The sequence below is a fragment of the Cygnus atratus genome, chromosome 11 (assembly GCF_013377495.2).
Source record: "Cygnus atratus isolate AKBS03 ecotype Queensland, Australia chromosome 11, CAtr_DNAZoo_HiC_assembly, whole genome shotgun sequence".
In the NCBI taxonomy this organism is placed as follows: Eukaryota; Metazoa; Chordata; class Aves; order Anseriformes; family Anatidae; genus Cygnus; species Cygnus atratus.
In genome coordinates, this window is record NC_066372.1 from 5,872,978 (window position 1) to 5,887,082 (window position 14,105).

Consider the following 14,105-nt stretch of genomic DNA (forward strand, 5'->3'; position numbering starts at 1 on the left):
CTTGGGCCATTAACTGTTCAACATTTCTATTCAGGCAGAAAGAATATTAACTTACTAAAAAAATATCTAAGACACTAACTGTATACTGGATTACATTTCAAGATGTGGATCTGATCCAGCTAACACACTGCTAATGATCCACTATTTGAGATGCGGTTACTTGTACCCATGTGACTTCTTTGCGACCACAGTTAACATGCTTTACTGCCCATTTCTGGAGCCTTGCTTTCTTCCCCGATACATGGCACTGCTAGGAAAGCCCTCCTTGGCAGATCAAGAAGTGCTTCTGTGCCCTTCGTTTTCACATAGCCTGAAGTAGCTGAGCCAATGACAGCATAGCTCTATTCTCATTGACTGCTGCCCACAAAAAGCAGGTTACTAACAAGTCACAAACAACCCGTGAGGGTTGTGGAGAGCCACTGCTGCTGTATTCAGAGATGCCGTTATTCATATTTCCACAGAATGTATTAATTATTTTGTATAAGCTTCACTGAAAACATATGGTGGTCCTCCTCTCTGCTTTCCAGAGAGTAAAGCAGCCCAGTAGCTCTCCATTAACATTGCATATAAGACAAAAACAAATGCATAACAACTTTCTCTTTAACCTTAAATAAAAACCTTAACCAAATAGCAGTTCCCAAAAAAATACATGGTGAAGTACAGCTTTTAATCAACAGTGAAGCCAAATCTACAGATGATTTTATTATTGTTTTATATATATATACACACACACACAAAATAGTTGGTCAGAGCTCTAGGAATGCTAGCTCATCACTCTGGGGAAATCCTTCTTAAATGAGGTTTTCTTTTTCTTTCTTTCACAGATTTCACCCACTCATTTTATAAAGCTTGTGATAGCTAATTTATACATTTTATTTTACAGACTAAAATTTTCTACAGGTTCCAAACACGTCCTAGACCTTTGCAGGAACCAAACAGTGCATATTTATGTCCACAAACCTACAAACACATTTGCATTCTGATGCTCAAATTTCTAAATACAAATACATCTCTCTTCCCCCATGTAAAATAGAAATGCAAGGAATTTGATGGCAACTGCAACTTTCACACCAAATTTCAGTTTGTTGTTTTTTTTTTTTTAATAGTAAATTATGTTAACTAGTTTGATTTCGAACTGTACAGACCTCCTTATTTTGCTGGGTCTGTTGCCATCTCCATCTCCTTTTCAGTGCTTCCCTTTCAGCTCCACTTCTCATCATAGTGTAGAGTGCTTTCCGTAAAACAAGGTCCCGGTCATGAAATCCCCACATCCCTAAAGCAGCACAAGAAGGCACTCAGTTTTAAACGAGCTATAGTGAAACAGAAATAGTAAGTACTAATACAGTTAATATTGCCCTATACACAAAAGCAGCAGAGCTTATACATTATTTAAAATTCTCCTTAGCGAATAATTCATTATTTTTAAAGTTTCCTTAACAAACCACTCAATATAGATAATACAAGGAAAAATAAGAGAAAATTCTAACAAACTTTAAACTTTGCTTAAGGAATGACTAAGGATTTGAGTTGTTTCAATATATGCTTACATGCAACTTAAACTTTGCTGCAAGGAATGGAATATTCAACACACTGGTTTGTTCTAGCTGTAGTTGCCCACAGAGCTTGCAGACACAAGAATGCTAATGACAACTACAGGCACTTTTTGTGCATCTCAGATGATGATCGTGACACCCACAGGCATCCACTCTTACACAGCATGATGGCAAATTTCCTTTGGCTTCAACATCCAAATAAAGAGGCAAACATTCAAGATGATTGGAAGACTAAAAATACAACAGGCCACAGGCTTTCAATCTTGTTTAAAGATAGTTCACGTTATCTTCACATAGTTGAGAGTAGTAACCATGACTGAATAGCAGAGCTCTCACCAAAACATGTGCCCATAGACAGCCATGTTTCAATTACCGTATTATCAGCTGCTGGCATTGAATATGCTTATTTCAAACTTTGCAAGTCAAAACACTCCTAACATTTGCTGTAAATAATATGCAATTCCTCCTAGCTAAAAAATGGAGTGGGCAAAGATAAAAGGATCCCTGGAAACAACAAAAGCTATTTTCCTACTACTACTTTCCAAAAGAACAGTCTCTTCAAATGATTAAAAATCCCGGTGTTTTTGAAAAAGTCACCTTTTGGAGTTCTGCTGGCACAAGATTTTAGCAACTGCAACAAAAAACTTTTCCTCATAATAGATATGATATGGAAGGCACATCAAAGGCTCTTGGCTTCACAGGTTTCTATTCATTTGATAAAATTTGAAGAAAGGCTTCAAAGATCTTGTATTAATATTTCATTAATCAACTGGAAATTATTTTTAATTCACTTCAAACTGTTTTCCACAGAGTTAAGATCTCCAAGGAATGAACAGGGATAACTAGATATTGCATTCTTGAAGATAGCAAAACAACAGTTCAACAAAGTCAAAGGAGAACAAATGCAATTCCTTGCCCACAAGGAGGACAACCCTGCTTAAGCACCTGGATTTTGTCTGTTTCAGTGCTGTTAGGTTGGGCTACGTAAGGAAAATGCATATCACTGGTGTTTATGATAACATGTTTTTGATAATGTTCCAATTATACTTCTGATACTACCCCACGAAATTTATACCTCCATCCCTCAGCCATGCCTACAACAAACAGTTCTGTAAGCAACATTTGAAAATTTGAAATTTTGCTCGAAAACCAAGCTTTTAATTAAAGTCTTTACATTCCATTTGTTTCAGAGCTTTTGCTGGGGATAGAGAAAAGTGGTAAATATTTTTTGGCAGGAGGTTCCATGTGCAGACTTTCCCTTACCTAAAGAGGCAGCATGCAAGAGGCAGTTTCCATCACCTGTTGTCGCCAAGGGAAGAAGACGTTTGCAGCTTGTACACACTGTGGACCACCAATTTAATCGCCCTGAAAAGAAAGTATCTGTTAAAATGGTGTAGTGGGTACTAAACCAGGATGCGTACAGGCATACAGTGATGATGTGTAATGTTGAAGGTTAACCATGAACAGCCTTTCTGCCAAGTAAACTTAAATCTAACGTTAGAAGTACAAATTAAAAGATTAGACATAAAGAGGCACCTGAACCATAACTATTATTTAAATGTACTTGGAATAAGAAGAGAACACCTTTAATTAATTTGCATCTTCTGTTCCCATACGCTGCATTCACACGTGGACTTCTAAGTTCATTGCCTAAATACCCTTATTTCCCAGAAGTAATAAACATTGGCATCCTATATATAGGCTGTATTGCTGTAATAACGTCTCAAAAGACAAAAGTAGTATGTATGTGCTAATCACAAAAACCATTGCTGTTAGGTAAGTGTATTAAGTAGATTGTTAGGTGAATTGTTCAAACAGATGATTCTCCTTATTTGCCATCGAGTAAATCATGATTAGGCCTACAATCAACAGCTACACATTACCAGAAAATTAAAATGAAACCAAATCCATAACCCAATGTTTAGGAGAACATGTAGCTTTTCCCTTTTAGAACATTTAGAGAACCCCTTATGGATCATTGCTGTACGTAGCAAGCTTCACAGATTATAAAATACTATGAAACAGACTGACTGAGGACAGATATTTGATGTATCTAGATGAAGCAAATCAAGCCATGGAGAATATCAATGTCAAAGCCAAAACTAGAAGTCCATCGTTCTTGGCACACAGATTGCCATGTGGTAGTTTATTGGGGTATTAAGTCTGGGTGAAATGCTCACATGAATGTTTTTAACATAAAGAGAATTTGACTAATTATATGGCACCTTTGGGGATAAGGAGGAACAGATGATTAACAATGATTAGCATAGCTGGTATATTTCATAAGACTTTAGGAAAGGCTATAGGTAACGTGCAATTGATACAATGAATAATGCAATAGGCAGCCCGTGGTGACTCAATTTCTTTGCTAATACTCTTTGCAGACTTGTCCCTCCCCAATTCATTTCCTAGGAAGATGAGAATAGATACATTTGTACAGTAAGTCTTGCTTTTAAGGTTAAACCCCCAAAATAAAAATTGTAAGTACAAAGAAAGAAGAAAAGTTTCCTCTGTTAATATATTTTCATTACAAAATTATACTGAAGTTTATTTGTTACAGGAAGTAATACATATTCTGCAAAAAAAAAAATAGCCTAATTATATTTTAATATGTGCCTCTAAAGTACTCGTTCTGGGTACTAAGCAAGAACTATGTCATTAAATTTCAATTAGTATAGGTTGAGAGTTACTATGCCAAAAAGGTAAAAATGCATAGCAGATCAGTAACTAAGCACATTTGATAATCCTCATATGACTTCAGCAGCTAGTTTGTAAATGCCTGACATCTCAGACTAGGCTTATTAAATTCTAAATTAAATATGCCTTAAAGAAGCTTAATTTAAAGTGCTATTGGACAGCCTTTGGGAAGACAAATCTGAAATAAGTTATCATCTTTAGCAACTCCTGTGTCTGTGGGCTGTGCAATAACAACTTACTACCTGTTTCTTGCAGAATGTTTTGGTGATATATTCAGTATTAAGTTAAACCAAGGTGCTGCTTAAAGTATTGTTACAAGACCTAAAACAGACAGACCTGAGGAGTTGGGGGAATAGTAAGTGGCATTGCTTTGGAGATTAACTAGCAGCTATTGGTAATAAATGATATAGCCTCATGTTTATACATGATTTTAATAGCTGAGGAGGTTTCTATAAAAGTTTTCTGATTTCAAGCAGATGACGCAGAAAAAATTTGTGGGCTTGTTTAATATCAAGAAGCTGATGGCTGGCTAAAAAAAAAAACACCAGAAATACATTGGATTATAACAAAAAGGTGGTGCATTTTCATTTTTTCAAACCTAGTGGTCACAGTAGATCCCTTTAGGGAAACAACAAGAATGTGGAGCTTAAATCAAAACTGGAAACAGCGGTGCCTCAGGCTTATTTCTCTATGCTCTGATAAGACAGTATCAATAGATGATTTCTCACTCTCCCTCCCTTGTTGGTCTCCTACTTGATTTTGCTTCTTACTTGTTCACAAAAGCTACTTAATCTTAAAAAACACAGTTTCAAGAAACATCTCTTACTTTACAGTAAAAACACCATGAGAATTAATACTGCCACATTCTGTAGCACATCAAAATTTGATCTTAACTTTACCGCAAGATTAAAAGTCCTCTCCAGGTCTATTACCTAGCAATAAACAATTGGAGACACACAAAATCACAATATTGCCCTTTCTTTGCAAGGCACTTAAGACTTCAAGTGTAAATTCAAAAGAAATGCCAACAGAATCTAGTATCCCTATGGCCAAAAAGATTGCCAACTTGTATTGTGATATTATCCTAGTCCTGCACTATGTATTATACATCACACTTCACATAATGCAAAGCATGTATTGGCTCTCCCTGGAGAGAAAGAGCACTGCTCCCTTATTTGCAGGGCTCAACAAGAATCAAAAATTCTGATACAGAAGCAGCTACACAGCATGTATTCTATGCAAAGAAGGTAAGCTGTACCTCAGAGAAAGTTTTTAAAGCTTTGGAAAAAAATCACTACCTTAAATCTAGGATCTGATGACTTCCAGGACAAGTTGCAAACATCAAAAGCTGCCCTATCGCAAACCCACTACATCTGTAGTCATGAATATGAACTAGCTTTTTTGACAGGTTGAAAGAGCTGTAACTAGAAGAAAAGGAAATAAGAAATATTTCTCTGCCAGCTATTTTAAAACACAGCTTTTGCCCAGGATGCTCCATGCTGGAGTATTATTAATAGACACTAGAGGGTTTTAAGTGTTATTTCCATAAGCCTCCATATTTTATTACAAGTCACAGGTATATTGCTTCTTGTTCCAGGATTTACAGGAAGAAAAGCACCAAAAAAGATTCTAGGCAGTTATATGACGTGAATGGCTCAAAAAGAAGACAGTGGAGAACAGCGAATGCGTGCCAAGTGCTAATAAGGGCCAGGTTTGCTTTTAATATCAGCCCCTGATGCCTTACATACTGGCATAAGGTAAGAATGCAAGACGTCCTCTAAGCAAAACTCCATTAACAGTGTAAGCAAGAAAATAAAAATATGCAACAGAAGTTATTCTGCTTTTTGATTATCCCATAAAAATGCTCATACTGTGCTCCTTTCCCATCTACTAAGGCCAATTAAAAGTATTCATTGCCCCAGACATGCACAAGGTTGTAGGAACACACAAAAAAAACAAGTTCAAAATAAACATTAGCTTAACACTGAAAACCTCTATAGAAACTCTGCAGAAATCCTTTGCTCCCTCTTTCATTTTCTCCAGTCCGTATTCTTAAAAAGCTACTAGTCAACTAAATGTCAATACAGACTTTTTTTTTGTAGAATTAACAACCAAAAAGTTACAAGGACTTCGTAAACAGCAATTTAATAAATCTCTCTTGCACAGGAAAAGGAGATCTAACAAACGATGAGCCCTCTCTCAAGCTCTCTCTGTATGACTGGGCATTCTGGTGGTCTTTTCCCATGTGGATTCTGTAGTGTTTAATAAATGTTATTCGTACTGCAAGTTTTTCTTCCGTGGAAATGATATTCAGGGGCCTGCCATTAGGATGGCTTCTTATTTTTCATGACATTTTTAGAAACTTATTCTGATAAACAGCTTTGAAACTGGAAGAGTTAAATTAAAAAAGTAAACAGTGGTACAATGACATCTTAAGAGCTTGCTGACATAAACTCAGTTTCCTTACAAAAGGAGGCTGAAAAGAGACTTTCTTTCATTTCTCCAGGAGATCATATTTCCAGAAATCCACCCCTAGGTAAACAAGTCACAAAATAATATTTTCAACTTCAAATCAAATATAATAGTGGACATCCCAAATACCCTCAAAAGTCATGGTTCACCCTAGGCACTCACCAACTCCCCTCTAATTCAACAGAAATACCTGCTCTGGTCTGCCCAGCGCTAGCTGCCTAAGCCAACAGAGGGCCATGCAGCCCATTCAGAGTCAGACAATCTGCAGCAGAGCTGCTTCTGCTTGTTATGTGCTTCTTACGTGACTAGCTAAGAGACTTTCCTTATTTTGAGATTTAGTCCTTCCACAAAACAAACATTTACTTAATTTTCAGAAATAAAGAAAATGACAAGAATACTTTTTCTACATGGCCTTATAGTAATCATTCAGTAACTGCTAACTTTTTGCAGTAAGTGAAAAACTAAAGCATTTAGCAATACGTTTGTTTTCTGTCCTTAAAAGAAAGGACTTGATGAAGCTCCCTCCTTTAGTATAGCTGATGAAATCAGCTTCCCAGAAATATCTGCAAGGCTATTTGTATACACTGATGTTCCTGAAATGTGATGTTGAGTTGTGCATGTAGAAATAAACTGTATTTCTACAGAAATAAAGTAGAAATTTCACAGAAGTAAAACTGGGCAACTAAGTAAATGCTTCGCTTTTGCTGATGTGCAAGCAACACAGAAGCTGCTGACCAGAAGGGGAATCAAGTCATAAAATCTGATGGCACAGAAATATGTAAGTAAGTGTAACCAGCTACAGATACTGAGCTCTGGTCCAGTCTTACTAGCTTTCTTCATCTGTTTTTCTGTGACGTTACTGCATTTCATCCTACTCTGTGATACAATATTTGTCATTCATATGAGAACTGAATTACATAAGTGTGTATTTCAAGCCTAGAAAGGAGGAAATGAATACAGTTCTCTTGTAATTATAGTGGTTACTATTCTAGCACCCTGCATAGACTGTGTGAAAATCTGCTAAAAATTCTGGGATGGACAAATATTTTTTCAGCCTGAAAATACACCTTTTTTTTTTTCTTCTTTTTTTCTTTTTTTAAATCAACGCTTAATTTTTAACAGTTTGAAATTAAGCAGTTCCAGAAATTTGAGGTATTTGTTTCTGGGGAAGTAAAACCCAGGCAATATATTACTGTTTATTTTGACCACAGCTGTATTACATGCTTTGTAAAAATTAGTTTTCAAGTTCATATAGTTTAATATTTATAGTTACATTTCAGCAGAGCAATAGAACCTTTTTTCTGTTCAGAACAAACCCTGTGTTAGACCACTTATTGTAGCCATCCCACTGCCTACGTTATGGATTTCTGAACTTATCAGTACAGCAGTTTTGTGCTTTATCAGTACCTCCCATCCAGCCAAGCAGTTTTCATAATCTGTCCGGCTACACATTAACTGCACATGGGGAACACGTGTGTGTAAAGGAAATCAACTTCCTGCAGCAAAATATTTGGAATTATGTAATTCCTTTCACACAGACCTCATTTAAGATCATCACCACCCAAGCCATCCTCCAGGAAAGAACTACCCTGACTGCTGCAAGAGCATCCAGATCAGCCTGCATACACCCTGCAGCCTGGCCTCATACCAGGCAATAACGATCAACTGAGTTTATATGATGCACAAAAGCCCCAAATAGCCTTACAAGTGCACTGTGAATCCTGATGTCTACGAGAAAAAAAAAAATCAGAAAGCAATCCTCTAAACAGTAAAGCATACACTGCAGCAGCAGAGAGTAGGTAAAGCATTCTGCCTTTACTGGATCTTTCCTTGCTAATCTGACACAGCATTACTGAGCAGAACAGGAGTTTTGCTCAGTTTCTGTACAGGTAGGAAGTAATCTGAACATCCTTTTACATATAGATACAATGGCAGCAAGTGCCTGGGCATCTGAAAAGAGAATTTAAAACCTTTTTTTTTTTTTTTTTTTTTTTATAGACACCCAGCTCATTTGGGCACTTCAGACAAAATGTGCTAGTCTATTAATAGTACTTTTGCTATGTTTTGTGAATAGTAAGCTACTCTGTGTTCCTAACAAAGCTCCTCCTTCTCTTGCCTAATCAGCTTTTTTTTCCTCCTATTGAAATTCATGCCCTTAAACCAGAACAAAAGCACACACATCTCTTTTCCTTTAACAGTATCTCCAGCCTTAGCTATTAAAGCTTCAAGAGCTTCAAGTCCTGTTTTCTTCATCTTCTTCATCTCTTTTTTTTCTTTTTTTTTTTTTTTTTTTAATAGATTTTGGCCCTTTGCTGGGAATGCACCTTATCCACGAATATTTTGATGTAAATGACCAAAGCATAGTCAAACTGGGCCCTCTGTTGGTAGGAGACAAAATGTCTCATGCTGAATGTCTCTTATTAATTCATGTTCTTCATTTCAGACAGTATGTCTATAATAGGCATGAAATAAAAGGAAAAAATATTTGCATGTCTTAAATAAAGACAACAAGTCAGTTGTTTACATGTAGTCTTAAATTTTTTTTAATATTCAGTTTCTGTTTAACTAACTTGAACTGAACAACTGTTTCCCAGAAGTTCTAATTTACTTGAATGAAATGCTCACACAAGTAAATTATGTCCACAGAGGTTACAAGAATACCTGTGATCAAAACTGCAAGCACAACGGTCAAAACAGCCTCCTCTTCAGCTTTCCAGAGGCTCTTGGAAGAAGCCACCTTCACAAAACAAATAATAATGGGGGGACTCACAGGCTTCACTCAGTGCACTAACCAGTGTCAGGAGCAAAACAGTTGCTGATTTTTCCCACTTTCATAATATTTTATAAATAGTCAACAGAAGGACTTCTCTAGTGTGAATCATAGTACTGCCCCAATTAAAGTAATGTGAAGAAATTAATAATTCATTCTAATTGTCAGAGAGATTTGAGAGGAATGCCCAGAGGCAGGAAATTCTCAGTAGTTTTCAGTGGTGTAATCTTATAAATGTTCCTGCTTTTCACCTGTTGCAGTAGTTTCGGACACAAGATTAGGAGGTAAGACTGCTGCTCTCCACTTCCTTACCTGTCTTTTCTACATTAAATGCCTGATCTGCTTATGAAGCAAATCCTGGACAGCTGCATTTCAGAGTCTGATGTTCTGAGACAAAAACCAGCACTGACTACTGGCTGCAGACCAAAAACCTAACCCTCTCCTTTCTATCTCCTTTTGTTCTGTATTTGTCAAGTTTGTCCATCCTCCCATCTCCTAGCATGCAAGCTACCCCTCCTGGGATCTCAGTCCTACCGCACCTGTCCACATGAGATTTTTTGGACCAATGCATCTGTCCCTGTACCATCCAGTCCCTAAATTACACATTATTGTACAAATTGTACACATTATTACTAGTAATACTATTATCATTATTATTATTGTTATTATTATTTTCCTGTCTTAATAAACTGTCTTTATCTCAACTCAAAGGCTTCACTTTGCCGTTTCTCTCCCCCATCCCAGAGAGGGAGGGGGGAGGGTGAGCGAACGGCTGTGTGGTGTTTAGCTGCCGGCCGGGCTAAACCACAACAGTCCTTTTTGGCGCCCAACGTGGGGCACGAAGGGTTGAGATAATGACAGATTTGACCAGAGTGTGTTAAACTAAAGCCCTAAAGGCTTAGACGCATTTAGTTACACCATTTTAAAAACAGAGTCCATATTTCAGTGAACACACTAAACGTTCACTATATAGATGTATTCATTCCATGGTTCGTAAATAAATTTTCTATTTCCTGGGGCACAGATAATATTAATTTTAAATACATTTTCTTTAAATCTTTCAAAATGACTTAAAACTTTACACTACTAATAAATCTGAATTAAAATCAGAATTTCACTTTTTTCATGACAATAATGAAATATTACTTTCACGATCTTCAGTTCCTTCTTACAGGACGAATAATATATAAGATGTATATTGAAAAATGTTTCTCAAGCTACAATAGAACTTGAAGATGTTTCTTTGTTAGTCACTGCAATGTAATTTCCTCATGAGCACTAGAAGCACCAGCCCCCTTGACCACTCGCCTTTTTCTATTGCCCGACCTCCCTATCAGTCCCTCCTTTCCTTCCTCCCACACCATCTTTGTTTTATTAAGCTGATTTAACAGTTTTCTTTATAAAGCTTTAAGAGAAATAGAGGATCTGGAAACTTGTCATTTTGCAGAGCAGACTGATTTCTTTTAGTCTCTGCCATTTATTTTCCCATGCGGAACGCACAAACTCCAGAAATGAGGCATCATTAAGAACATCAAAGCAAATGTCAGACTGCCCAGCTGCTGACATCTGAAGTCCTTACCCACCTGCTTGCTCCAAAGCAACCATTGTAGCCTGCTCAATTAAGTCACGTTCAATGAAGCTTCTGAAATCTTCACTGTACACACTAAGGTCTGGCAGCTGGAATGTGTAGATGGGCATCTCCAAAGGGAACTGTTCATTGCCACACTCGTTTGCTACATGTGATCGAGCAAGAGAGACTATGGCTGAGCTGGCGTGAGAAATGCCTCTGGAAAGCCGCTTCTCTGTAAAGAAACCAGAAAGATGATATAGCCTGTGAGACTACACTGAAAACCATTCAGCACCGGAAGTCTGGTGAATGCCTATTCATTTCACTTAGGAATATATTCTGCTTCCTGTTTGTTTCTTTTTTGGGGTTATTTCACTATGGCAAAGGATTACTTAGTTATTATTACAAATCCCCGTGGCAAGTCATAGATGAACTTTACTCTTCTAGCAAAATAGACAAACAGTAAGGACATCAAAGATGACCACTTCTACTAAAAAAAAGCTGGAAAGTTTTTTTGTTTTTTATGTTTCCAAAGATGTATCAGAAGAAACATTTACTGGCAGATGGACGATAATTTGAGAGTTCAAAGCATTAACTGATTGACTTGTGAATGTAAAATACAGCACCCTACAATCACTTCATATCAAGTGCCATGCTGTTTTAATCTCAGGACAGTCTATCTGAACACAAATTTTCCATCATTATGCTGAACTTAAGACAAACTCAGTTTTTAGGCATGCGGTTTGTGTTTTTTTTTTTTTAAATCCTGATCCAAGGAACAATACACAGTTCAAAAAGAGCAATGAAAATAGCAAGTCTAGTATAAAAGAATGATGTTTTATCTAAAACAACTGATCTAATGTCTTGTGATTTACTGAACTTCTTTGCTGACATATGCCATATATGGAACAGCCAATAATGGGTTGATAAAGCAAAATAAGCATTGTAATGTTAAAGGGACAAAATACTACTATTGTGTAATTTTAGTTTACTGCATGTCCTCAGTTCTGGTACCAGCAAATGGGTAACAGAAAAACTCATGTACTACATTAACACTCTGAAAGTGTTTAAACCACAAATCATTCAGTTAAAACTGACAGAAATATTTTTGAACACGGGAAAACTACAAAACTTGTAACAAACTACAGACACACTGTACGGTTTAGTAATACAAAGGGATTAGAACTATTACAACAAGTAAAAGGTTTCAGATAGCAATTTTAAAGGGAATTAGTTAAACTTCAGAAAGCAATTTCATTTTTTAAATAGACAAATTGTAGCATTGCTCGGTTTTTGTCTGACAAACTGCCTACTACAACAAGTGGGGGTGAACAAGATCATGGTTTGATTTGAATCGGTAATTTAATTCTTATTTTATAAAACAACAAGATTAACTGTAATGTGTAGAATATTCATCTGCGAAAAAGAGTATTTCCAATTCTGCAATCAAGTGAAAGCATCATATTTTGCAAAACATTAAATTGGTACCTGAGAGCAACAACTTTTTTTGTTGTGCGTGGGGTAATGCCTTCAGCTAACATCTGCTTCTGTTAGCTGATAAGCATAAACTGATGACAATTCATTAAGGAGGAATAGTTGCCTTTTCCTTTTGTACTGTAAAGCTTCCATGGAACAGCTCTAATTCCGTGGAAGCAGTTTAACTTTTGGATTAAGAAGTTTATTTAAAAGTTACAATAAAAGTGGCTTATAGACTGCAAGATGCAGGCCTTTTCCTTCTTTTGCTACGTGTTTTGGCCAACACCATGAAGTAGCCTAATTAAAGGATATTTATATTACTCTGTGTTCTCTGCAGGGACTGAAACGTTTCTGTTCATTGAGTCCATGTGCTGTCCTTACGCCAGCACATTTCCTTCATCACGCAAAAACTCCACCCAGTTGTTCTGGGGTATCATTTCACAGTGATGCAGAAACCACTGCTAGAGCATTTCCTCAGATGCCCAGAGGAAGTTTCCCTCTGTTTAGTTTCTGGCCTGTACTCCTGTTTATATCTTTTAAAACTGAAATGAGTATTTTGTACCCGCTTAGGATTTATGTTCATCAAATGCTACTGGTCTTCTCTCTCAGAAGTTTAACATTGAGCATAAAGTTTCTTTCTGCACCTGAGGAGTGGCACTCCTTAGAACCATAGTCCTGTTGCCTTTCTGTGCTTCAAAGAGACTGACTTCAGGCCTGCCAACAACTTGTACTCACTCTATCCATCCTTAACAGTGGAGATTAACCTAAACTGGTCCATCACAAGACCCTCCTTTCCCTTCACTGCTCCTCCCAGAACATCCTCCTCACTCCAGTTTCGGAGCTTTAGTCAAATATGGCTCAAAGATCATGAAGGACTTCAGTTACGCATCAAGGTGGTAGCAAATTTACTGTCAGTCCAGATGTTTAAACCAAAATTACACCACACTGCCTACTACAGACAAAAATATCAAACAGACATTTCTGTGTAAGACTTGACAGTTTAATAATATGGATTTTTAGAGTGAGCTAGATCCTAATGAGGACGGAAGCAAACAGCTTTATCGACTACAGAGTGCTACTCTTCCTCCCTTTATCTGTATTAACTCACACTTTTAGGAGTCATAAGAAGCACTGCAGCTCCTTTTCTACTGGTGGAAGTTTTCTATTTAAAATAAAGCTTCGCTGATACTTGTGATAACTGATGCCATTTCCTGTTTAATAGAAGGCAAGAGCTGGGAGAAAAAGGGAAGACTTTCTCTTCCTTTAATGACTGCATAGAAAGCCCTACTGAAATCACCAAGGTAGTGCTATTACGTCCCTACATGAGAAGCTGTCAGGCCTTTAGATTTACTTTAGTGCGAACTACAGTTCCTTGATAAATTAGTATGAAAAAGAAATGCATTCCAACAGTCTGAGCAAAATAGGGGTCTGCAATAAAACCTATAAAAGAACTGCATGCAAGAAAGTAAATTCTAATGCTTATCATGCTGTACTGGAAATCAACTGCTAGAGGTAGCTGACTCATTTTTCTTCTTAAGGTTTAAATTTCTATTTGGTGAGGCTTGAGTAG

At 36.9% G+C, this 14,105-nt stretch overlaps 1 protein-coding gene across 1 annotated transcript in view; it reads right to left on the minus strand.

The window, feature by feature from the left end:
- The window catches only part of OTUD7A (OTU deubiquitinase 7A), a 65,942-nt gene that overhangs the window by 12,513 nt on the left and 39,324 nt on the right, over positions 1-14,105 (minus strand). Inside the window, exons 5-7 of the mRNA XM_035553923.1 lie at positions 11,076-11,294; positions 2,817-2,918; positions 1,146-1,273 (exon numbers count right to left, since the gene is read on the minus strand). Of these exons, the coding sequence (XP_035409816.1) occupies positions 1,146-1,273; positions 2,817-2,918; positions 11,076-11,294 (449 nt within the window). The remainder of the gene's footprint in view (positions 1-1,145; positions 1,274-2,816; positions 2,919-11,075; positions 11,295-14,105) is intronic.